Below are 27146 nucleotides of genomic sequence, written 5' to 3' on the forward strand. Positions count from 1 at the left end.
CACATACATCTTTGAAGCTATTTTACCTGTATCCTTCAAAACAGAAATGCTTAAACCTTGATCTGAATCCATTACGTATTTGGTTTGGGAAACCTGTCTGAAGCAGGTGAAGGGTCACAACTTTCTTCTGTGCTCATTGTGGGCATTCTCAGCTTCCGCAGGTTGGCACCAGCTGCTAAGAAGTGTTCAACCTCCAATGAAAGAAACATTTCTCCAGAGAGTAGCTACAGACACAATGTGTAAGATTAAGAAGAAAAGGACCTGCCGTAGGGGTTACAGTAGGTGCTTGAATACCTGGGGGCAATCTGACCAGCTGTAAGCCTCTTGCCGTCCTACTTACAGGTCCTAATATACTACTCTAGTTATTATGATCAGATTATTCTAAAATATTTTTTATTCTAGAAATAGAATAAAACTCCCTGTGAAAAAACTGCTCTTTCAGGAATTCTGTTCACCCATGACAAGCTGATTTTATCAGGGAAGTTCCTTCAGGTTAAGCGTTGTATATGCTTCTGACTTCTCTAACATGCTTTGCACACTCTGTGCCCATGGTAAGTGTTGAAGAAATGGTTTCATTAAACAAATGAATAAGCTGCACCATGAAACTTTTCCTCTACCAGATTTCTGACATAAAGAAGTCCTTCCAAAATATTGTAGAAATTGCACTTTATCCTGACTTACTGCCTTAACATTTCATATAACAAGTGTATAAAATTCACATCCAGTTAGACAACACTAGTCATGGTTGCTATGGTAATGGGCTCAGAGCCTATGAGCAGAAAAAAATAATTCCTTTTGGGTAAGATATTTATGAATGTGTCTGGTTACATGGCAAGAGCATTTTCCTTTGGCTTTTCTTTAGAGTAATTTATATATTCAGGCAGATGATCCTGTATGCATATAAGTTTCCCTACGAAGAGAGAAAGTAAATTAACATGTGAAGTTTTTATACTGAAAATATCTAGTATGGTTATAACATGGATTTAATTCTCACTTATAAAGGATTTAATTTCAGATAAAAACCACAGCGAGAAATATATATTTCATGGTGAGGAGGTGAGTAATGAAATGTACAGTATATATAGACAAATGTTTTTAACAAGAATTGCTGGCATGTCTAATATTTTAAAGGGCCAGAGGTGGTCACAGGGGGATTCAGGAGCAGCAGTTTGAAATTAAAAGATTAAAAAGCAATAATCAAGACACATGACCACCCAAGTGAATTTGAATTGATGGACAACAGCAAATCTCTCTTTATTTTGAACAGGACATTTATCGTAAAGAAGTTTTAATAATACTTATATTAATCATACAGCAAGGTACCAAGCTGACTTAGAGGAAGGTAAAAGTAAAATACAAAAGACTAGTTAGGAGATATAACATTATGAGAATTCTGGTGTGCTAAAATGGTGGACACTGAGGAATGGACAGAACTTGGCAACAGACACCGTTATGAGCAAAATATCCCATAAGTAGTGAGAAAAAGCACAGAGAGGGTAGGGTTTTGGGTGCTTTCCTTGTAACAGCTGTTTTTTCACCCTCTGTCCTTAAAATCAAAGGGGCAAAGGAAATAGATGTACTAGAGTGAAACTTTAAAACTCTTCTTTCCCCCCCTTTTTTTCATGTGTAACTAACAAACATGTCTATTTCTGGTTGCTGGTGATAGAAAATTCACTCCTGTTTTCCTGGAAGCACTATTCTCTGCTGTGAGCTAAAAGAAGATTCTATTGGACTTGAAGATGATAAAACTTTCACTGATCTGCTTTGTTTCCAACACATTTCCACATACATTATGCCACTTACTTTGCAAAATAAACCTATAAGGCAGGAATTATTAATCTAATTTTGCAGATGAGAAAACTAAGGCTCAAATGTGTTCAAGCTATGGCTATAGTTCATGTTATAGCTGAATGAATTGGGCTTTGTTGATTCAGTGTTGTTTCATTTTTAAGTTTTCAATTCATGTACAAGACAGATCGTGTTGTATGTATGACAAGCTGTTACTTGTGTGAATCTCAACACATTTACCCTTAGAAATAATAAATGGCCCTACATTGCCAGATCTGCTCAGATCAAGTCTACTTAACTCATAATATAGCTGAACTATATTATAGCTCTAATAACACCATGGACATTAGCCAAGAGCTATTACATGGTTGCACCTCACTACTGAAACACAGAAGTGAAGAATTCATGGTATCTTCATTTGAATCCATTTCTAATAAAGGACATGGATTATTTTTCTCTATTCCTATCTAGGCCTCTTCCAAAAATTAACTTGGTTAATTCTAAATTGTTCTTAGACCTTGGGTCTTCCTGTGTTTAGCAATAAAAATCACTATAAAGATACACTATAGTAATATTTATGATGGAAAACATTTAAATGCTTCACAGAGAGTCAATTTATTTTAATAGAAAGAAAACTTAAAAAGCTACGTCAGACTTGGTTTCTTTATTAAGCAACTGATCCTAACTATTAAATGGTGACAATGGATATTAAAAAATAAGTTATGATTTTCCAGAATATTAGAATGTATAATCTTGAAAGCAAGCATAATTCTCTAGAATAGAAAGATCAATAAAACAATCCATTAAAATTATCATCAGAATATCTTTTGCTCTCAAATGTATCTATTCAAAACTGTCACTGTGAGCTCCAAGGCTTTGTTTTGCTTGATCAAGAAATGAATATGACTTTATAACCTGTATTCAACCGTAGACAGCTGCTCATTAATAAAAAGCCATTAAAGTCCGAGTCAGAACAGCAGGTCTAAAATTACGCTTGAGGAAAAAACCATCCCTTTAGTAAAAAGCCAGAGAACTGGGTTAGGGAGATTGGGAAGCACTGGGCTGCGTTTGCAAGGTCTGCCTGAACTATTGGGCAGGGATGGGAGGTCAGTTGACAAAACACTACTCAGAACCATGGGGAGAACTCAGAACAGCAAAGCTGATAAAGGCTTTGACTTGGGAGATTAAATGGCGAGTTGGAAGCTGATAAAAGTGAATAAACCAAGTTAGTGATTAGGGATTGGGCAGAGGCAAATCAGAGACCTTAAAGTGGGCAAAATGGTCTGAACGAAGAACAGGTAGAATTAACCATAACACATGGAGTACAGGCAATTCAGAAAGAAATCTTTCATATACCAAGTCTATCCTTTATGCCCTGTGCTCCTCCCACTTGACATTTGGTGGTCCCCATCCCCACCCCACCCAAGCCTTGGGCAGAGGACTGGACTTCAAATTGCACACTCCCAAGAGGTGGTCCCCATGCAAGATGCCAACTTACTGGCACTTATGATCCCCAATTACGGAATTACTACCAGGACTAAAGATGATTTTAAACTATTATTTCATAGATATTTTTAACGTAAACTAAGTTCGCAATCTTTGACAAGTTTTGTTTTTTACCGTGTTGGAAACAAATATTCACTAACTAGTTGTTTCAAGAAATATATATATACCTTTTGTTTTATTTCATTTGGAAATGGCAAATTTAATAAGGAAAACTGAAGAATAAAGAAGAAAAAATGTCATAGGGATATAATAATTTGAAGCAAAGATATGTGTCTAAGAAAAAACATTTTGAAAACGTTTATGTCAAGATGTAGCCTATTCTGGATTATTAATTAGGGGAATCCAAAAAAAGAAATTGGAGACTTTGAATTCTTAGAATTTAGGCATTTGAAGAGATTAAGGTTAGAACAGGTGTTTAAAAGACTGCAGAGGGTTTAACGGATTTAGGGAGGCGTAGTAACTGGGAATGATGATGCGATAGTGCGGTGGTGGTAGTAGTACTAGTAGTACTATTACTAATACTAGTAGCAGTAGTAGTAGCAGCAGCAACAACTGCTGCTGCAGTAACAGCTATTAATCCATATGTGTTTGCTATGTGCCAGGCTCTGCCCTAAAAGCTTTGAAAGGGTTAGCCATCCTATGAAGTAGGCGCTATTATGGTCATTTTACCGATGAGGGAGCTGAGCTTTAGAGATGAAATAATGTATCCAAAGTTATATAGAATCATTTTAGAGCAAGAGTTATAAACATTCTCCTTCTTCCCCTCTTGGGGATAAACAAGGTCAAAGAATAGAAATGTGGTACAGATTGGAGTGCATGGGTGGGTGGATACTAGAAAGTAAGTGGGTAGATGGAGGCTGGTCAGGGTGACAGGACGACGATCGTGGTAGTCAAAAAGTGGTACAAAAACAAGAACTGTTTTCAGCCTCTGACCATACAAACTGTCGCTTACAGTGGAGCAGTTTTCTGAGAGCCCCTCGCCCACAAGCAAAGAACCCTGGCCTTTTCATAGCATATAGGATAAAAAGAAGAAAAAAAGAAACAGACTTCAAAGAGAGAAGCATAAGATAAAGAAAATCTTAGTTTGGGAGAATGGCTAGCCTGCGCTGCGAGGGAGGAACAAAGACATGGACGAGGGTAAGTGACGAATTCCAAAGGAAATTCAATCAAAAGTTACTTGGAGGAAGCAAAGTCCCGAATTGAACTCAGCGTTTCGCACCCCTTAAGCGGAGAAATGATTGAGATCTGGCCTACCGCCAGCCAAATCACTGAGAGCCGCAGCTCCCTCACTTTTTCAATCTAAACACTGCTTTCCCTAGCTCCCAGCAGGTAGGGGGAGTCTGTAGGTAGAACGAAAAGGGGCATGGTTGGAGCGGAGGTACACTCCACAGAAAGTAGGGCAACACGGCATGTGCTCAGGCACTTTGCAACAGAACAACTCGTACAGCCAGCAACGGTCATAGAAAATCTAACCGCGACCGAGCCTCCGCCACAGCCACGCCAGCTGCCGCTCGCCCCGCCCCCCGGATCTCATTGGCTTAGCCCAGTCGCCGGACCAGCAGCCTCTCGTCTATTGGGCCAGACAGGACCTGGGCGGGGTGCGGAAGTGAGGGCCTGGAGACCACCGAGACCCGCCTTTCAGGAGGGCGAAGTGGGAGGGGCTAGGGGAGGGTTTCCCGAGGAGGGGGCGGCCATGGCAGCTGCGCGGAGGCAACGGCGGCTGCGACGGAGCGCGCGCCCGGCTTTGAATGAGCGGGGCTGGGACTGAACGGGCGGAGCGCGAACTCGAGGAAGCGACCGGCAGTGCGCGTGCGCGCGCCTTGTGTGCGCGCGCGGCCCGCGGCAGCTCGGAGCCTCCGCCGGGCGGGCGGGGAGGGGGAGGGGCAGGTGAGTGTGTGCGACTCGCGCGTGCCCGCGAGGGGCTTCCCTCCCCCACTGCCCCCCGAACCCAACCTGGTCCTTGGGTGGGATGGGGGTCTTCTGCCTTTCCCTGGTCAGCCCTCCTCTTCGCCCCACACTTCCCGCCCTCCCACCTTTTCGCCCCTCCACCCGGTTTCTCCCTTCCACGGCCGACTGCCACTCTGGGGTACTGTTTCCGGGTCGGGGTGACCTCTCGGGTGAAGGAACTGCGACTGGGAGCGGGCCCCGGGCGTGCAGCCCTCACCATGCCGCGCTCACGCGTGGGAGACACGCCTGCGGGACGCGGGCGCAGAAACCCTCCAGTCCCGGAACGGGCCTCCAGCAGGGAAATTTGCCCGTTCTTCCTGCCCCTTCGGTACAGGCCTTGCTCCTTCCCAGATTTTTCCAAAATCCAAATTTCAACCTACCCTGCACCCACCTCCAGCGATTTAGAACGTTTCACAGAGCGCCGAGTGCATGGCGTCGGATTGTGTAACCTGAGAACACTTTGCCTTTTTTCTCATCTGTACAGTGGGTATGATTTTATTTTTCATCAGCCAATTTCAGGTGGGTAATCAGAAGTTAAAGCATTTTAGTTATGGAACTCTTGCCTTTTGAGTCATTCAGGAGATCTTAACTCTGCTTTCGTTAAGAGTCTCGGTGTCACATATTTGAGGGCCTGACTTTGAGTGGCCAGAGATGGTGCAGTCCACTTTACAACCCGCTCCCACATTCTTTTAGTTCCCTTTCTCCTTGTTTTTTCACATGAGTTCAGGTAGATTTTATTTTTGGAGGCTTGTGATAGTCCTTAATCAGCTTGAGAGTTACAAACTGAATTTGAGGCTGTTCTGTACTGTACTAAAAACTAATACGGTTTTTAAAATTTTGGTATTGAAAAATTTCAAATATGTATTTTTAGATTACAACAATTGAAAACTTATTTAGTGTGTACTAAAAGATTTTGGCTTGGCTTGTTTAATGAATTGTAATATAGTGACTCTACTGCAAGGATCTTGCCGCAGTTTACAGGGAATTTACAAGAAGGAAAGATACATTTAAAATTGCAACTTGTAGTGTTTTTTAAAATTGTAGGTGAATCTTCCTCACTTGATCTAGCAGAGCTCTCATTCCTGTTGATTTCCTAGAGATGTCATTTCTCCAAAAGCTCTGAGAATAGGTTGCTTCATAATTCTGATCCTTTTCCTGCTATATCTCAAGTTTTTGTATCTTCCTCCTAATTTTAAAGGAAATTTTAATTTGAAAATTAGGTTATATTAGCCATTCTCAGTTTTAGAAAGTATTTTGAAGTAACCAAAGTGCACAGTAGCCTAAGATGCATACTTAAATTGGCTACCTAGAGGGCATTTCAAAAATCAATTGAGGCAATGAGTATAAAATTAAAAGGTTTATCAAATGGGATATGGTGTGGAGAGAACCTGGGCTTTGGGGTCAATCTCTTTAAATCTTGGGTGAGTAAATCCTCTGGAGCCTCACGATCAGCCTCATCTGTTAAATGGTTGTAGTGGAACTTACCTCCTTTGTCCTTAGGATTCCAGTGATGTGATAGAAGATACATTGTTTAGAACTATGTCTTGACCATATTGAGTGCTCAAGGAATGTTAATATCCCTTCTACAAATATTTGAGTACCTACTATGTGCTTGGCGTTGGCTAAGACTTAGAAATACCAAACTGAGCAAGACTGATTGGGGCCCTGTCTCCTTAGTCCCTTACATTGTCACTGGCCTGTGACAGTTGAGCAACAAATACAGGGTTTCTCTGTACTGGGTCAGTAATTTTTCCCATTACTCATGGTAGCATCTGTTAAGATAGTAGGTGCTGAATATATATATGTTTGTTGAATTGAAGCATTAAGTAACTGTGGGTCCCAAAGAATATTCCAGCCTGCAAATCAATGTAATTGATAAAATCAAAAGTGTTGTTAGTTAACTTGATTGCATTTTCCCCATTTCATTGCAACTAGTTGAAAAATTTACTCTGGAAATTATAATATCATCACTGAATTAGTAAGAATGTTTATTGTTAGTGAGATGTTCTTGGCTTTTGAATTAAACAGACCTAGGTTTAAATCTGAGTCATTGGGTGTGGGAACTTGGAAACATGTGCTTACTCTCTGTGCTTCAGTTCTATGAAATGAGAGCAGTAATATCCATCTCATAAGATGGTCTTATGGGTTAAGAGACCTAATTTTTAAATAATGCTTGGCATATAGGAGCTGGTCAATAAATATTAGATCCTTTCTTTTGATAATCACAAAAGCAAATTTTCTGCAGAACGAGGATATTCTTAATTGCTAGGAAGATAATTCTATTTGTTGTCAATAATAGTCCCATTTTCTGTTTTTCTTTTGGACAAAATTTTAAATATTTTTTCCAGTTACCATTGCAGTCACTCAAGTTGACAAATACTGAAATGACGCACAATACTATTTGTGGCAAGGTGATGGCAGTGGTTACCAAGGCTCTGTATGAAATCAATTTTCAACTCTGCATTCATGTATATATCCTGAGACCCACTACTCTCCCCAGTCCTTAAATATTAAAGGTCTTCTCCCTTCAAAACTTCCTGATAGAGTATCTTCTCAGTTCTGTTCCCTTTTTCCCCAAGTGCTACATTCCATAAATCTCTTTCTGGCTATCTTGTTTTGTTTATAATTTTTATAAAAATTTAGCCTAAATTTTCATTTAGGGACATTTGCCTTTGTTTGGTTAAGAGTTTTATTCTTGACAAATCAGCTTTTAAGTAGAGCTTTTATTCATCATCTTAACTGTTCAGATCATTCTAGTCAAAATGAAGAAGTTAAACCTTTCAAGTCTTACTTTGCAGCTGATAACTGAAGGTACAAGATAAACGAGGTCCTTTGGGGAAGGATGGTACAGGGCAAATAAGGTATATAGAAATAACTATAGTACGAAGTAGAGAATGTTAAGCGTGGTAAGAGAAAAATACTGGAATTAGGAAGACTTTATAATAGGGGCATCTGGGTGACTTAGTCGATTAAGTGTCCAACTCTTAGTTTTGGTTCAGGTCAAGATCTCATGCTTGGGTCATGGGATCAGGCTCTGCATAGGGCTCTGTGGTGGGCGGGGACTCTGCTTGAAGATTCTCTCCCTCTGACCCTCCCCACACTCACTCACTCTTTCTCAAATCAGTCTTTAAAAAAAAAAGATTTTATAATACCCCACCAACAAATAATAAAGGCTTATGCTAGGGAGATTACAGTGGAAATAGGGAAGAATATGGGCTGTATTAGGAAATGGAATAAGGCCTTTTGGCAGTTTGGACATAAGGGGCTAAGAGAAAGGAGAAGTCAAAATTGTTGCATTTTTCGAAACCTAGTAAACCACTAATCGGGGGTTTTTTTGTCAGAAGTATTTAAGTTACTTGAATAGTGAAATTCTTAATTTTTTTGGTTTATACTCTTGGAGTCACTGTCTTTTCCATCCTCAATTAGTAAGTCAACTCCAAATATAGGCATTCAGTAAATCATTGAGCTCATGTGGAGATATAACCTCAATGTATGAGCATTGCTAAGGGAGCCTTTTGGAACTTTGTTACTGTAAAAAGTCTGCTTGGCCTTTCTACATTTGTAATTCTAGAAATAAAAAGATTGAGCTGTGTGTTTTGCCCTTCTTTGAAGGGAATGGCAGTAGTGGCTCTACAGAGTAATTAGGATCAGGTATCACAAAAGTTAACTATGTTTCCTTGCTTTCTGTTTCTGTGTTGTTTTTATATTTTTGTTTTGAACGTTTATATAAGGCATAACGTACAAACAGTATATGTAGTATACTGGTGTTGCTACTACTCAGATTGGAGTATAGATCTGTATGCCTATATAGGCATAAAGTTGTTTGTAATATTTTCTCAATAGCCTTTTAATATCTGCAGACTCTCTGGTAATATCACCTCTTATTTATGGTATTGGCTTAACTCTGTTTTAGGGACTTATATATTTTGGATTGTTGTGTGCTTTTGATTTACTGACCCTTTTATCATTATGAAAGGACCATTTTTATGCCTGCTAATATTATTTTCTCTGAAATCTGCTCTTTGACATTGAAATAGTCACTTCAGCTTCTTTTTGATTAGTGTTAGTGTGGTATATTTTCCCTGTTCTTTTCCTGTCTGTTGTTTGTTCCCCTTTCTCTTGTTTTCTGCTCTCCCCCACTTTTTTTCCCCTCCCTTTTCTGTTGACTATATTTTGTTTCCCTTGTTATCTTATTAGTTTAACTGGAATTTTCCCCTTAGAGAATATGATTTAATTGATTTACTGGAGTTAGACCCAGGTATCATTATTTCTTTAAAGGATCCCCAGATATGCGAACCACTGGACTAGATGAACTCTATTGTTATTTTCATGTTATTAGCTATGTGACTTTGGGCAAGTTATTTGACCTCTCTTAATTCAATTTCCTCATCTATAAAGTGGGCATAATAAAATGTATCTATCTAAAAGTTAAAAATGTTTAAAAAGATTTTGAAAAGTACTGTTACATTCATGTGGTTCAAACTTCAAAAGGTACAAAAGACTCAGTATATACTGTTTTATGCTTTTTGCTTTTTGGTAGAAAATAAGTCATAAACAGGTAATTGAAGTTCAGTTAAATATTCTGAGAATATTTCAAAAAGGTTTTTTTTCCTCTCAACTATTGAAAACTTAAAAATCTTGTTTCTTGAATTGTCAGTATGATTTACGCTTTAATTTTAAAGTTTACTGTGTATGGGGCGCCTGGGTGACTCAGTTGGTTGAGTGCCTGACTCTTGATTTTGGCTCAGTCATAATGTCAGGGTTGTGAGATCAAGCCCTGTGTTGGGCTCCACGCTTAGCACAGAGTCTGTTTAAGATTTTTTCTTTCCCTCTGTCTCCCCACCCCCTTTTCACGTGTGCTCTCGCTCTCTCAAATAAATAAAATCCTTAAAATAAAATAAAATTTACTGTGTTATATTTGTGGTTTCTAAAGAGAAGTAAAAAATGTCTGATTTTCACAGCTCATAATAGGACCTTTCAACTTGACTTTAGAATGGGAATATAGCTTATGAAATCAGCTAAGTGCATTTATTTTTGTGCTTTTTCCACAGGTTTTGATTCCCACCATGGCTATCACACAGTTTCGGTTATTTAAAGTTTGCACCTGCCTAGCAACAGTATTCTCATTCCTAAAGAGATTAATATGCAGGTAAACAAATTTTATGTCCAAATTGACTTGTTTATCTTCTTGCTGGTTTTGGATGCCTTCATAATTACAAAAAGACAGGACAGACTATATTTAAGCTAAATAACTTGATTATAGCATTCATTCATTACTGTCTGGTATTTTTTTATATATTTTTTTTCTCTTTCAGATCTAGAAAGAGTTTCACTTTTCATTCTTTCAAATTCTTACATCTTTAATAAAAATCATATTCTTATTCCTATAGAATTTCAGAAAAAAGCAAACCGATTTTCACTGTAATAAGACAGTGTTTGTGTACATAATTATTTCATTACCAGAATGTTTTAAGATGGTTAGGTGGAATTAGGAATAAGTATTTATTTATATACTATAATATGAATGTTGTTTTTATATTAAAAACTTGAACAGAAAAACCCCACACAAAATAGTTTTGTTTTGTTTTGTTTTGTCTCTTAGATAGTATTCCAGAATGTGGAATGTGGACTACTTAGTCCTAGTCAGATAAGTCATTCTGCTTCAGTTAAGTCATCCGAAGATTTGAATTCCTTCTATTTTGTCACACAACTATACCCTAGAGTTATAGTTGTGTACTTCTGTACTGTACCCTAGAGCTATGTGCTGAAGCACTTGAGGGCTTCACATTAAACTCACAGGGGTATCATCAGGATATTTTTAAATATGTAGCAAAACATAGTGAATGGGATAGTCAATATTTGTTAAATGCTGCACAAACTACTAGCTCAAGGTGGTTCACATTGTAGCATTAGATCGTGCAGCATTACTTTTGCAGATATTCTTGAATGTTTGAGATAAGCGTTTGTTTACTTGTATTTTTGGGGACTTATCTTTGCAAAGCTAGAATTTAGTCTGTAATTAAAGCAAGTACTGAACCAAAAATTAATATGGAACAGAAAATGAGAACGGTAGTATCCAGTCTGATTTCGAGTTTTGAGAAGCTTTGCCCTATCCAGTAGCCCCACACATATATTCCATTAGTGATTGTGGTTTTTTAAGAGTGAAATCAAAATGTTATTTTTCTTTATATGTAGTATTTTTGCAAATGGCTATTGTGTAGTTAGGACATAAATAAGTATTAAATTGTTTGGGTCTAACTACTTAATCAGGGGAACTGTTAGGTATTTGTTTTGGCCAGGGGTACTGTGAAAAAAAAAAGTACTGACACACAGAGGTAGGGTATAGTAAAACAGGAAGTAGAAGGCTGTCAGCTCTCTTTTTTAGCAGACTTGATTTAGAAGTTGTGCACAACACTTCTTTTCTTACCTTATTGTCCAGAGCTTAGTCATATGGCCACCTAGCTTCAAAGGAGGCCAGGAAATATATTCTCTGGCTAAGTGGCCATTTATAACGATTAAAACTCTGAGGATTAAGGACATTTATTGTTAGAAGTAAAGTGATTTTGGATTTAAAAAAAAAATGGGTCCATAGTATGGCAATGGGAATGAGTGGATGAAATAGAGTGAAGATGATCACTGGAGGAAGAAAGATCAAGAAAGAAATGGAAAATTTAGGTGACTATTGAACTTACCCAGGAAGAGGACAGGATTTGGGAAATAGGGAAAATAGTGAACCAAGTGCTCAGATTGTCTGAGCATTAGGAATGGCCAGAAATTCAAGAGGTAAAGTAGGATAAGAATGGGTTTTAGTTGCCAGAAGGCTAGAGCTTAACAGAAGATAAGTTATAAGTGTTTTTCTCTTTGCATATGTATTTTCTAAAACTAAAATACTTTCAGTAAAAGAAAATGCATTTGATTTAAAAAATATTAAGGACGGTTGTTGCCACTATAAATTTCACAATAATTATGAATGTAAGTATATTTAGGATTGATTGTATGTTCACTTTTAAAGAAAACTGACTTGTTATTAGAATAAGCTTCTCTGACGTGTCAGAAGGAACCTAGATCATGTGTTCTAAAGTACCAGGTCCACATTAAATTTAGTAGTAGACCGTATTTTCTGTTCATCCTTTAAACAAAATATGATTTCTAATCTCGTAGTAAAAATAACTAACTTTACCAGTTTGCTCTAAGTAGATGCATTATAGATTATTTGAAATGAAGCAAGTGATTAATCAGTTATAATAGCTACCTTTTTTTTAGTGTCATATTATATACTGGGCACTGTCTAATGTCTAGCTGCTTTAAATATGTCACTTAATTAAATCCTTACAACAACCCTCAAAAGTAGGTTTGAATACCTACATTTTGCAGATGAGGATATTGAAGCTGAGAGGCCCGTTGATTCTAATTAGACTCATAGTTAATAGAAGTAACATTTAAAACTATGGTTTACATAGTTTCCATAGCCCATGCTCTTAGCAACTGAGTTATGATACCTATTTTGTTTAATATAGCGCTTCTCCTACTAATCCTTATCAATTACAGTTTAGTTCAACCAGGTGATTTCAAACTTTTTAATAGTTTGATAGGTAATCTTACCAAAAAACCAAATCAGTAAAATAGACAAAAGCCAAGCCATCCAGGCTAAACGGCATAGGTGGGCGGTGCCTGGGTGGCTCAGTTGGCTGAGCATCCAACTCTTGCTCTGGCTCAGGTCATGATCTCAGGGTCATGGGGCTGAGCTCCGTGGGGAGTCTGCTTGAAGACTCTCTCCCTCTGCTCCTGCCCCTGCTCATGTGCACGTGTGTTCTCTCTCTCTCTCTCTCTCTCAAATAATCTTAAAAAACAAAAACAGGCTAGGTGTCCCAGAGCTTCACCAACAGAGCATGGTTTGAAGGAATATGGTTTGAAATCACTTTGCCTTTTTTTTTTTATCTTTATATTTCTCCTGAGTTTATCTATAATCCTGAGTCCTAAGCCAAAAAGCAGTTTTGTTGTCCTAAGATTTTAAACACGTTTAAAAGATATTTGATGCATGCCTTTTTTTCATATTTTAATGAGCAACTCTTAATTATTAAAATAAATAATTGTGAAATTATAAAAGATCTTTTATAAGCCTTCAGTTACTATCTATAGTGCTTTTACCCATGATTTGGTAATTATGGAATTTTTGGTAATTATGGAAATATTTTATTTTAGATCTGGCAGAGGACGGAAATTAAGTGGAGACCAAATAACTTTGCCAACTACAGTTGATTATTCATCAGTTCCTAAACAGGTAATTTGTTTTTAAGTTTGACTAAGTGCTCCAGAACCATGGTTTTCGAACTGGCCTGCAGATCATTAATTAGTATGTTATGAAGTTAATTTGATAGTCAGGTCAGCCTTTTTGTTGTTGTTATATTTTTTAATTGTAAAATTTTTGTTTGGTTCCTCATAGTGTTTTCTGTTACTTTGCTGAGATTTTCTATTTTATTTTTCCATAGGTTTCAAGAGTGTTTGCTTTTGCTTGTTAAAGTATTTTTATAACTGTTTTAAAGTCTTAGTCAGATAAATGTAACATTTATATTAGCCTTCCATGCAGGTTGAAATTTGCTGATTATTTACTGAATAATTTTGGGTTTCATGGAGATTTTGAATATTATATTTGAGACTCTTGTCTTATATAAATCCTGTCACAAGTGTTTTTGTTTTGTTTTGTTTTGTTTTTTAAATCAGGCCATCAACGTGGTTAGGCTTAGGATGCAAGTTTGAATATTCTTTCTGTGGACTGTAGTTCTAAATGTCAGTTCAGGTTTTAAAGCATTTGCTTTTGTTTCGTTTTCTGTTTTTTAATGGATAGAGCCAATTGTCTAACTTCTAGTAAAAGTAACTGTTTTTTTAAACTTTGATCTAGTTTTGGTATGTGTTATAAAATTTATATTTTTTCTGTTGGTCAAAAAGTTTGAAAACCAATGTTTTAGAAAGCCTGTTTTTCTAATAAATGGTGAGTGAGATGTTGATTAGGTTACCCCTTTGTGGCTAACACTCCTGATGGATTCAATGTAGACCGATGTTGAAGAGTGGACTTCCTGGGATGAAGACGCCCCCACAAGTGTAAAGATTGAAGGAGGCAATGGGAATGTAGCAACACAACAAAATGCTTTGGAACAACTGGAACCTGACTATTTTAAGGACATGACACCAACTATAAGGAAAACTCAGAAAGTATGTAAAAGATTTATGCTTTGGGAGGTTAAATAAACTGCTTTTCAGATTCCTATATTTAAATCAGACAGTATAATTAGTATTTGTCAGAAAGCCTATTTCTACTGATCAGTTTGTTGTGTTTTCTAACATATTAAACAAGCTTATATATTCAAGTGACCTAGACATAGATCTAGTAAGTTGCACCCCCAAATCTTTTAAAGTTATTTATGTATTTACTGAAATCCAGCTGTAGACCAGATTCTAGACTGCAGTCTCTGCTATAGAGGCTAAGCTGATTAAGATAAAGTTCTGACCTTGAAAGAGTTCACAGTTTCGTGATGCCTACAAACTGATAGGTATGGTTTCCATTGTTTATAACCATTGTAAAACTGATGCAGGACTCTCAGAACAGAATAATTGTTGTGGGCTTATGTTAGTCATCCACACTTTACTTAATCCCTTTTGAGTTGGATATGTAAGATCACTTAAAGGTAGAGGGAATTTTTGGAAAAAGAACAGTTGCTGAATATTTTCCTTTTTTTTTTTTTTTATCAAAAATAGTACGTGTACTTTTAAAAAAAAAATTTAAGTCAAAGAATATAGAAGAGCTTATAATGAAAAGCAACAGACTTCTGCCCCATCATTCCCCATAGCCAGTTCTACTTCTCAGAAGCAACCACTGATAATTTTTCCTGTTTAGGCTTATAGTTGGTTTTTTTTTAAAATCATATCTATATATAATATGCTTATGTTGCTGTGCCTTGATTTACCAATCATAGACATTGTCCACTGACTTCATACTGTGGTAGATGAGGGTTTATTTCATACCACCCTCACTGCTCTTCCCCCTCTTCCAAATATTATGATGCTATTCCAGTCTACCGTACTAATCACTCAGCTATTTAAAAAAAAAAAAAAAAACACAACATACTTAGAGTTCCATTTCTTGTTCAGTCATGTATAGAAAATATTTCTTAAAATGGACTTTATAAAATGACATTATTTATTCCACCTTCCCTAATAGGGTTTCTCACCCTCTTCTACCTCCCAGCCAATTTCAGCTATAAATTTATTTTTACAATTTCAAGGCTGGTAACATTTACATTCTGTAATCAGGATTGTTTTTGTTAAGTTGTCCAAATGTCTCAATCCTGAAGAGCATAAAGTTGTGTATTTTTCAAGGAATTTGAGTGTCTTAGTAGATGAATACCTTATATTTTGAAAGTATATTGCTGCTGAAAGAGGAACCTAGAATATTACGATAGTACATTAATAAATTAGTTAGACTGAAAATGTTTAAGCTACAAAGCTAACATTACTGCCTTTAGAAAGTTAATGCATTCATAGATAACCACACGAAGAGAGATGATTATCCTTTAGTAGGATGTGACACGTGTTCTTATTTAATACGGTGACTAAAACAACTTATATTTTGTGGGTCTAGAGAGAGAAGAAGAGGAAAATTTGTTTTTTTAGAAAAAATAAAATGGAGTTTTTCTTAGTATGTAAGTGATTTGTTTGACATTTGCTTAGAAATTTTGATACTCTTTACAGACTTAAAAAAATCTTTACATTATTAATTTTAAAAGAAGAAAGGTAGGGCATGTTTGAAATAATTATAGAATACTTTGGTCACTTATTTATCTTGTCTGTTTTTATATGATGCATAAAATATTCCTATAATTCTGTTTCAATTAATCTTTCAGATCATTATTAAGAAGAGAGAACCATTAAATTTTGGCATAGCAGATGGTAGCACGGGTTTCTCTAGTAGATTAGCAGCTACACAGGATATGCCTTTTATTCATCAATCTGTAAGTATGTTAATGATATATAGGCAAGGGTTTGTTTTTACTTGTTTTCTTAAAGAAAACCAAAATGAGTTGAACATAATATTTGTATTTCTGTGCTTTGAAACAGGCTTAGCAGATGAGAGACGTTAATCTGGAGTTTTGCCAATCTTATCCTTTTATGAGATTGTAAATTACATCAGCTACTAAGATCAGAGTCCCACTGTACACATAAAAGATAAATATAGTATGTTACTTACAAATGTGACCTTAGAGGTGCCTGGGAGGCTCATTTGGTCAAGTGTCCGACTCTAGATTTTGGCTCAGGTTGTAACCTCAGGATTGTGAGATTGAGCCCCGCTTTGGGCTCTGTGTGGAGCCTGCTGAAGATCCTGTCTCTCCCTCTGCCCCTTACCCCTACGTGCATGCACATATGCACTTTCTCTCTTCTCCCTTGCTAAAAAAAAAAAAAATTAAAAAAAAAAAAGTGACTTTTAAAGAGATTACCACTGAAATTTAAACTTAAAAGCAGGTTATTTTTAAATGAGTCATGAATTGTTTCCTTAGTAGAGTATATTTACATTTAAAGTATAATTTGACTTGTAGTAGGTGTGACTTAAATGCATCACTTTGAAGGACAAGAGTAGTGAGGGAAGTATATACCTGTGGTTCTCAACCTTGGAAGTATCTCAGAATCAGCTTTGAATTTTTTCAAAAACACCAATGTCCAGAGGCACCTGGGTGGCTCAGTTGGTTGAGTGTCTGCCTTAAGCTCAGGTCATGATCTCAGGGTCCTGGGATGGAGCCCTGCATCGGGCTTCCTGCTCAGCGGGGAGTCTGTTTCTCCCTGTGTTCCTCCCCACTGCTCGTGCTTGCACGCTGTCTCTCTCTGTGTCTCTTTCTCAAATAAATAAATAAATAAAATATTTTAAAAAAAAAACCAACTTTCAGTCTGACACTCTAGGGTGGTTATAATTATCATCAAAGAACTCTCCATAATTTAAAAAAAAATGTCCAGACTTCTCCCCAGATCTAAGCTTAAGCATGTTTTGATTGACTAATTATTGACTACTAATTATTGATTAATTTATTATGTTATTATTATATGACACTATTATATAACAACCCCACTGTTAGTGGCTTAAAACAATAAACATTCTTTATCTCATATAGTTTCTATGGATCAGGAATCCAGGAGTGACTCAACTGAGTGGTTGTGGTTCAGGCTTTCTCATGAGTTTCCAGACAGATCATTAGCTGGGGTTGTAGTCATCTGAAGGCTTGACTGGAATTGGAGGATTCATTTCAAAGGGGCTCACTTTCCATGCCTGGCAGATTAACGCTGGTTGGTTGCATGAAACCTCAGTTCCTTGCCATGGACCTCTCCATAGGGCTGCTTGAGTTTCCATACAACATAATCACCAATGGTCCCAGAACAAGCAATCCCCGAGAAAGAGAAGGCATGCAGAGGTGAAGCCACAATGCTTGTTTATGACTTAATCCTGTAAGTGACACACTCACCTCCACATTATTTTATTCATTGGATGTTGGTCACTAAATCCAGCCCATATGCTGGGGAGAGGAATTAAGCTCTACCTCTTGAAGGAAACAGTGCCAAAGAATTTGCAGACATATTTTTAAACCACCACATCTGTCTATCTTCGTTTGTTTAAACTTCACGGGTGCTTCAGAGACCCCCTCTTGCCAGGAGACCCATGTTTATGTATGTTTTTAATTCATTGGTCAAAAATAATCCTACTAATGCAAGACAGGGTGCTTGGGGCTAGTACTGTAGTGGAAAGTAAGAAAAACAGGCAGAGTCCTTGCTTCTTTTGAATGCATTCTAGTGGGGAAGGTGCAGTATTAAATAAGTGATCAGACATAAATAATGCAAATTTTGATAATTCCTATGCATTTATTTTTCTATTTTTATTTTTTTTAAGATTTTATTTACTTATTTGAAAGAGTCAGAGAGAGCATGAGTGGAGAGAGGGAGAAGCAGACTCCCTGCTCACTGTGGGGCCGATCCCAGGACCCTGAGATCATGACCTGAGCCAAAGGGAGACACTTAACCAACTGAGCCACCCAGGCGCCCCTACTCCTGTGCATTTACATCATGCTATGAGAGCACAAGAGCACCAAAGATATTTCTCTAAAACAGCCCAGCATGTTTAATTTTTTATTTTATATTTCTAAATTTTATACTTTATTTATATATGTTTGATCCATATTGGTAAAGTGGTTCAGACTTTTCCAGGGAATTAGTAAATGTCACTTACTTGTAATTATAAGTTTTAACAATACTAATATAGCTCATTATGAAGTTGTAAATACATACCTCCCCACAGAGTTGGAAAGGGTAAATAGGGTAGATGGAGAATGTCTCCGGTGCTATTTCCACCTAGTTTCCTCCCAGCAGTTGCAATAAGGGGGCATCACTTAGGAGAGAATGGTAACTACTGCACTTTGTTCTCTACTCCAAAAATATCTTACCACCCATTCTACCAATTAGGTTCTTCTTTTAAATTCCACATTCTATTTTTTTTTCTGGAGTTTCATCGTTTATATTATTGTGATAGCTTTTTATACTAAGGATATTAACATTTTTCTGTCATCTTTTACAATTTTTTGGTTTGTTGGCTTTATAATTTGTTTTGGATATTTTTGATGGGCAGATGTGTTTAGGTTTGTTTGTTTGTTTGTTTTTTAAAAGTAGGCTCCATGCCTAGCGTGGAGCCCAGTGCTGGGCTTGAACTCATAACCCAGAGATCAAGACCTGAGCTGAGATTAAGAGTTGGACACTTTGGGGTGCCTGGGTGGCTCAGTAGGTTGGGCGTCTGCCTTCGGCTTGGGTCATGATCCTGGGATCAGGCCCTGCGTCGGACTCCCTGCTCGGTGGGGAGTCAGCTTCACCCTCTCACTTTGCCTGCTCCTCTCACTATCTCTCTCTGTCAAATAAATACATACATACATACATACATACATACATACATAAAATATTAAAAAAAAAAGAGTTGGACACTTAACCAACTAAGCCACTCATGCACCCTGTGTTTAGTCTTTAGGTAGCAAATCTATCCATCTTATACTTTAAAACTTTTTACCTTGGAGGCCATCTCTACTAAAGGATCAGAGATCACTCCATTTTTGTGGTTTTAGTTCACTTTTTTTTATGTCTAAATGTTTTATGTACAGAAAGTCAAACACCTCAGTGGAAAAATGGATACATTTACAAATAAGAAATAGACATTAGCCTGATTACATGAAGAAAAGTTTGATCTTATTAGTTCTCAAAGAAATCCAAAGTAAAATAACAAGACGCCATTCTCAAATCTTTTTTTCTTTTTTTAAGATTTTATTTATTTATTTGACAGAGAAAGAGACAGCCAGCGAGAGAGGGAACACAAGCAGGGGGAGTGGGAGAGGAAGAAGCAGGCTCCCAGTGGAGGAGCCTGATGTGGGGCTCGATCCCAGAAAGCCGGGATCATGCCCTGAGCCGAAGGCAGACGCTTAACGACTGAACCACCCCGGCACCCCAGCATTCTCAAATCTTAACCAAAGAGGAAAGAAGGCTATTATCAGTATTGACAAAGGTACAGGGAAACAAGACTTCCACCTGTTGCTGTCAGTAGGATAAGTTGGTATAAATTTTCAAGAGGGTCATTTGTATTTTGGTTCAGTGGCTTGAAAAAAATTTTTTTATTTGATTTAAGTGTTCTACTTTTAGAGACTTACATTAAACAGATAATCAGAAATACACTAAAAAGTTTTAACAGAGGATGGTATTACGTTTATGGTTAGGAGGAGAAAACCACACATTTTTCATGAGTTTTAAGTGTAAGTGCTCAAAAGAAAGTATAATAAATCTATTCATAGATTGGTGCCAGTTATTTTATTTTTTTCTTAAATTCTGTTGTTTTTCTTTTTCTTTTTTTTTTAATGATTTTTTATTATATTATGTTAGTCACCATACAGTACATCCCCGGTGTCCGATATAAAGTTCAATGACTCATTAGTTGCATATAACACCCAGTGCACCATGCAATACGTGCCCTCCTTACTACCCATCACCGGTCTATCCCATTCCCCCACCCCCCTCCCCTCTGAGGCCCTCAGTTTGTTTCTCATAGTCCATAGTCTCTCATGTTTCATTCCCCCTTCTGATTACCCCCCTTTCTTTATCCCTTTCTTCTCCTACCGATCATCCTAGTTCTTATGTTCCATAGATGAGAGAAATCATATGATAGGGTGCCAGTTATTTTATGATCATAGTCACTTCCGCACCTAACTAAACATTCCAGAATGAGCATTTTTATTGGTTTGTGGAAGAAGAAGTGAACTTTCAGAGGTCTAGCCTGGGGAATAGTGGAAAGTATAATGGAAGAAATAGTGGAAGCTTAGCTTACTGGGATCAGGTAAGTAGCACAGGCAAAACAAAGCACAATATGGAAGTACTCTGGTAAAGAGTAAATTTTGCCTGATTCGTTGTTTTTGCTTGGACCCACCTAGGAAGAACCACTGAAAAATCTATAAATTACTTGTGCTTAAATGAAAATGACTGCTGGTTTGGAAGCTTTGGGTCCTCCGGTTCACCTTAGCACAGAGTAGTTAGGCATCTCTAATTCCGTCTCCAGTCAGTCTCTTCTCTTGCCCCCACCACCACCCTGTCCTCTCACTGAAAAGAGAGAAACAGAAAGAAGGAATGTTCTATTCTTGTCCATTCCAACTTAAAGTAGGCGGAAAAAAAAATCCATATAAAACATAAAATAGGAAGAAAGCTGTACCTGCCCAGGACCGTTGGGTACCGAAATAAAGTCATTTGTCACAGGAAACAGCTCAGTTCCAGGCCCACCAGGGGCCCGGTCATCTGGGCCTTGTATAGGACATGAAGAAGACACAGGAGTGACAAGGTCTGAGTCATGTTATAAAAGATACTCTTTTTGACTGCTAAGTGGAGAAAGAGGAGCTCTTTAACTATCGTAATTTTGTTTTGTACTTTGTCGTAGCCTGAATTAGGTGACTTAGATACCTGGCAGGAAAATACCAACGCGTGGGAAGAAGAAGAAGATGCGGCCTGGCAAGCAGAAGAAGTTCTGAGGTATTTTAGTCATACTTACATTGCAGCTTCAGTAGAAGAACTCCATTTGTTCATGTTGCATTTGAGGTCGAGAAAGCTTATTCTGCTAAAAGTTGTATTTTTCTTCATTCTTTCTTCCTTAAGCTGAGGTAATACAGGATTTTTCTTTTTAATTTCAGACTGCATATACTAGTTTTATATGATTAAAATCTCACAGAAAACAAGAATTTAAAGCATTATAGGAACAAAAGAGATACTGTTATTAATGGCAAATGGGATCTTCTGTATATATACATCATATTATACTATTTGCTTTATATTACATTCCCCATAGTTATCTCTTGAAATGTGAGCCACCACTTTATATTCCTCTAGGTCGGAAATTATGCCTTTATTTTTGTTTCCCCGTGTGCCCAGCACATTCGAATGGAAGTAACTTACGCAGAGCGCTCCACATTTGTATAGATAGCTCAGCTGATGTACCAAAAGCCTTGTGAGGTAAATAATTCTGTCAGGTACTATCTGTTCTACAGAGAAGAAAATCATTCCTCAGGTCTTCAAGTTTGTTTTTTTGGTGTTTATGTTCTTATTTCTTTGTTTTTGTGAGCAATAAACTTAATTCTTGCGTTAGGTCAAAGAGTAAACAGAATATTGACCCTAAAAAAGTTTATGATCATCATCGCTGGTGAAAAGCTCAGATGTTTAAATGTATATGAGTCATTTTTATTTCTAAAGATGATATAGTAAAACACAGTGATGTAAGTTTTTTTTTTTTTAATTTAAAAGATTGTTTTTGTAATAGGGATAGAAAATAAATAACAAAACAACTGATTTCGTTTTATTTTCCCTCCTGTCTTCTTTAATTAACTACAATTACCTTGAACAGCCAGCAGAGGGTGCAGTTGAGTTAAGGCTGACTTTTTTTTGTCTTTCCTATTTTCAGCATTTTTTTTTAACAGGGATGTGTCACTTTTTAAAAGTCAGTAAAATTATGAGAGTTTTAAATATTTAGTTTTTATTTAGTCATTATTCACTGTAAAAGAAGTACTTTTAAAATTGTAAACAACATTTATGTTGCAAGGATCATCAAAAAAAGATAAGTTATCTATTTCTTTTACTCTTTTTTGGATAAATCATAGATATAGAAGTCTAAGTGTTTTAGAACATTTTCGGGGGTTCTAGTGATTTTTGTGTCAGTAACTGCAGGATAAAGGAGGGGTCTGTTCATTCTGAATCCAGTAATCTTAATGACAGCAATGTAGAGTTTATGAGTTCACAAGTATCTTAACAATGAACTGTACCAAAACCTTTTTTCTACGCTACCCTCTTGCACTCTGAACAAAACAAGATAAAAACAAAAAACAAAACCCCAAACCTAGTGTTTTATGTTATCTGACAGCTTAGGAGAGGGAGCCTATCAGTCGGTAGTACTCATGCTTCCCGCTACAAGTTGCCTCAGTTAGAGTCAGAGAGACACGGAGGACTCCTGTGCTGTCACTATCCCCAGAGAAACACTGCGAACTTTGGAAGTGTATTCACACTGCATGTCCTCTCACTCCGTCTGTGTCCCATTGCCACTTTAATATTGCCAGTACCGGAATCGGTGAAGTTAAGGAAGGAGATTCTGATACTTCAGTAATTCCAGGTGTGTATCTGGAGAGGGAAAACAGATTTGTCTGCAGTCATCTCTAAATTGCCTCATTTTCCAGGAACATAAACCGTTGATGTTAACACTTTAACTAGTTACCCAGTGAAAGCTTGATGATCTTACTTGTTTGTAAGCTAGCCAGCTCTTTATATTCCTTTTCCTAGCTCCCTTTTTGCCACTTGCATTTTGACTTTTTTTTAGGGCAGATTATCAGTTATGCTGGGAAGTGATCAGAGCTAGTGAAAAGTAGATTTCTTTTGGGGCGCCTGGGTAGCGCAGTCGTTAAGCGTCTGCCTTCGGCTCAGGGCGTGATCCCGGCGTTCTGGGATCGAGCCCCATATCAGGCTCCTCCACTGAGAGCCTGCTTCTTCCTCTCCCACTCCCCTGCTGTGTTCGCTCTCTCGCTGGCTGTCTCTCTGTCACATAAATAAATAAAATCTTTAAAAAAAAAAAAAAAAAAGTAGATTTCTTTTAAACTGTTCTTCTGAAACTTTACTTAACTGACGAAGGTCAAACTATTGCCTAAAGTCTACTTTCTCGACTTTTGGTCATACACAAGTCTGCTCACTCCCACTTACAAATATGATGAGAATGGTATATACGTTCTGCTCACCAGAGTCCGCTTTGAGCCGTCCCATACATAGGTAGTCCACTCTGGATTTTTCTGTTTTATAACCTCGTGTTGCCCATCCCATGCACAACTGTGGCCTCCGCTTCCTTCCTCAACCTTGCATGCTTTTTCACTGGTTTCTCATGCCGTAAACTGTAGATCCAGGACCAGCTTCTGCTCTTTGTCCTATCTCGTCACCCCCTGCTACTCCCACTCCCCACACAAGTCAGTCAGTAACGAAGGAGAGGCTAGTGGTTCTAACTCAGTGGAGGCAGGGAGGGCCACGGAGGACGGAGGTATCTCATAAGGTATAATCAGCAAGTGCCTACCATTCTGCTCCTTCCTCAGTAGAGCTGGCCAAATGCTAATCCTTAAATAGACTTCTAGCTTCCAGTTGGAAGGCTTGTGTTATGTTTCTCTTTTCTTTGTGCATTGTGTTCTGCACATCTGTGTTCTTAACTTCCTTTAGCAGAGTGTTTCTAACTATTGTCATAACAGGAGATTTAATCCTTAACATCAGGCTTTTCAGAATGGTATCAAAAAGAAGGTGTGGTCCAATGGAGGTAGTGTTTTAGTGAAAATAATCTGAAGAAGAGGGATGAGAAGATGTGGGTTCTTCTTGTACTTAATCTTATGACTTTGGGCAAGTCACTTAGCCTTTGTGCAAGTCACTTAGCCTTTGTGCAAGTCACTTAGCCTTTGTGCAAGTCACTTAGCCTTTGGGCCTCATTTTACTTATTTGTAACATAGAGACAATACTCTTATTTTGCAAGTCGTGTTCCAAGGATTAAAAGAAATACTGTTTTTGAAAATCTTTGAAATTTTCAAAACACTGAGGAGAAAGATTTTTCATACTTACATTTGATGTTAGTAAAAAGGCACCGCTGTTTCTTTCTGGAATTTGCCATTTTACCTGTGTGGTATTTTCTAAAAGTAAAAATAAGAATATGTTTCTTTTCAGGCAGCAGAAGATAGCAGACAGAGAAAAGAGAGCAGCAGAACAACAAAGGAAGAAAATGGAGAAGGAGGCACAGCGGCTAATGAAAAAGGAACAGAACAAAATTGGCGTGAAGCTTTCATAACAAATGTTCTTCACATGTCATAGTGCCAGTAAGAGAGATGTGAGCGCTACAAGTCAAGCAACATTTATATGGATTTGAGAATATTTTCAGAATACAAACACATTGCTTGATTTTAATGCATTCATCAGACCATCTAGGAGACCAGGATTCTTTCAAAGTACCTTGAGCTCTTAGTGATTGAGACTCAAAAAAGCAAAAAAGACCTACGAGGCAATATTTTTTTCAACATGCTCCAAGTGTAAGACAATTGTTTGCTGTAGAGAAATTATCACAAATGGAATATACCAGTACCTCCTCTAGCTAGTGTTTCTAGCTAAATAAATGGGTGTAAATAATTTTATGGTGGGAAAGAACTCTGCTCTCTATAATGCTTTCCTTCATTGTGCATAATGATAAAATAAATAATTTTAAATATTCCTTTGTTTCCATGATTATCTGACCTAACTCAGACAGACTGCAGGGCTTTAACCTCTTTATTTTTGTTGTCAGAAGCTGATATTGGAATACATTTCTTCTAGTTTGAACTGGTATTGTTTATGTTTAATATGACGTTAAGGGACTTGATGACTTTGGTTTTCAAGAAAATGACATTAAATGCAATAATTTTATTTATCATAAAGTTTTTATACATCATTGTTTTCTTTTAGATGGTGTTGTAATGGTATACATATTTGTAATTTATACTGCATGTATAAACATTGAAAATCAGCAAAAATGACAAATTTGTTTTGCATTATTGTAACTTGTGAGTTTTAAAGACTAGTATTAGTAGTTTTTTCCTTTTGTTGTAGATTTTAAGATGTTACAGAGTTTTAAGTAACTTAGTCCCTCCCCCCACAAAAGCCATTAATTTATAAATGCAGAAAGCCTTCGATTCTAATATTTCAAAGCTTTCAAATGATTTCTGTATCAATTTTATATATCTGACATAATGCAGTTTACTGTGTTCTTGGCTAAGATAATATTGATTCATTAAATTTTGAACTGAGATAGGAATAATATTTTTATTTTTGGGTGTTGACTGGCTCTAAAATAGTTTCAAGGAAATAGGTACATACTGTGTTCACAGGAAAGAAATAGATTTATAGTTTAAATCCCATTAATTTTTTCTCCATGATTAAAATACATTCAGACTGATTTTCTATGGCTTTTGAATTTTTAAAGATTTTTACTTTCATAAAAGTTGTTGCCCAAAGTTAACATTCTGTGGGTTTTTTAAGTGTCCTAGATACACTACAACGCTAACTACTGCTAATATGTTTGAATTAAAATGATATTTCATAGTAAAATCACAGCCTGTATAGTGAGATCACCCTAAGTCCTAAGCCTAAGCTCCTAGACTAAATATGATTGTAGAATCTACTTGAAATTTAACTTTGGTAAAGATCTGCTTTTTACAGTCCCAAGCCACATTTTCAGTTATCATGTTTATTAGTTTCTGCTAATAAACATCTGATTAAATAGAATTAGACTCAAATTTTTAGTAGTAATGTATTCCCTTCCCTTATTTGTATTTATTTATTTTTAGTTATGGGACTGCTACATGATTTCTCTAAATTTGGGGTTCATAAAGGATAACCTCTCCTTTAGTACAATCAAGTTTACTGCTTTTCCCCAGTAGTTGACAAGTATCGAAGTCTACTTTGGTCATGACTTTCATAATGTGGGATTTTGTTTTTTGTTGACTTTTTTCTTTTTGTTTGATTAGAAGTAAAGACTGGTTAGAAATTTTTGTTTGTATGATTAATTAGAAATATTTTTTTAATGAAAATAGTAAATAGCAATTTGGGGATTTTTTTTTTCTTTTTTTTACCTCTGTTGATATGTAAACTGAATTCCTGTGTTAAGTTGGGTGTAATGTGGTCCCAGAAGAAGTTGTGAAGTTAAATACCTATGATAAACACTTCATGGTAACAAACTGACTTTTAGCTTTGAAATGTATAGTTTGCTTTTGTTTTAATTTTAATTAACATTACCAGTCTTGAAGCCTATTAGTAAAAGTAAAGAAGAAATATAGGTAGGCATAGATAGAATTAGTGAAGTGCTGCCATTATCTGAATTGTGCATTTCCTGTATTGAGCTGCCAAGTGATGTGCAGAATGTGAAACTTCGCGTTTTGTGTCCTTACGTATGGTTTCCACTCTTACTTAGCTGTAGCTGCAGATATCTTCTAGTTGACTTTTGGCTCTTTTTTTAGTAGCATATTTAATCGATTCAACATTTTAGAACTGAGAATTTAAAATGCAGCATCTAAATTCCTTAGTTTTGACAATGCACTCACCTCTGGCCAGGATGGCGACTGTTCTTTTAGATGAAGATTCGTGGTTGCGAAGGTGAGAGCTGCAGAAACGGGCATCTGGATGGAGCTTCCAACACCACGCTGTATGCTTCCGGTGTAGTGCAGATCTAACCATGGCCAGTGTTCCGAAAAGCCTGTTTTGTCACTAATGATGTAATTATACTAAAGGGAGGGTCTGGGCCAGGTATAGCTAACACATGTCTTGTT

General features: G+C 37.0%; 1 protein-coding gene across 2 annotated transcripts; it reads left to right on the forward strand.

The window, feature by feature from the left end:
- Window positions 1-4969: 4969 nt before the first annotated feature.
- On the forward strand, window positions 4970-26558 carry EBAG9 (estrogen receptor binding site associated antigen 9). Of its 2 annotated transcripts, none has more exons than XM_048212454.2 (7): window positions 4970-5181; window positions 10293-10390; window positions 13444-13522; window positions 14293-14451; window positions 16140-16247; window positions 21230-21321; window positions 24520-26558. In XM_048212454.2, exons 2-7 carry the CDS (start codon window positions 10308-10310, stop codon window positions 24638-24640), a joined length of 642 nt encoding a protein of 213 aa, XP_048068411.1. In that variant the 5' UTR covers window positions 4970-5181; window positions 10293-10307; the 3' UTR covers window positions 24641-26558. The 2 variants fall into 2 exon arrangements, with proteins under 2 accessions (XP_048068411.1, XP_026351340.1); XM_026495555.4 differs by having other exon boundaries at window positions 5152-5760.
- Window positions 26559-27146: the final 588 nt, after the last annotated feature.

Source organism: Ursus arctos, unplaced genomic scaffold (genome assembly GCF_023065955.2).
Source record: "Ursus arctos isolate Adak ecotype North America unplaced genomic scaffold, UrsArc2.0 scaffold_6, whole genome shotgun sequence".
Lineage (NCBI taxonomy): Eukaryota > Metazoa > Chordata > Mammalia > Carnivora > Ursidae > Ursus > Ursus arctos.

Coding starts and splice junctions, on each gene's coding strand:
- EBAG9 (XM_026495555.4), top strand. CDS start 5,731: ATGATTTTATTTTTCATCAGCCAATTTCAG. Junction 16,248..21,229: donor TGCCTTTTATTCATCAATCT/GTAAGTATGTTA, acceptor ACTTTGTCGTAG/CCTGAATTAGGTGACTTAGA. Junction 21,322..24,519: donor CAAGCAGAAGAAGTTCTGAG/GTATTTTAGTCA, acceptor GTTTCTTTTCAG/GCAGCAGAAGATAGCAGACA.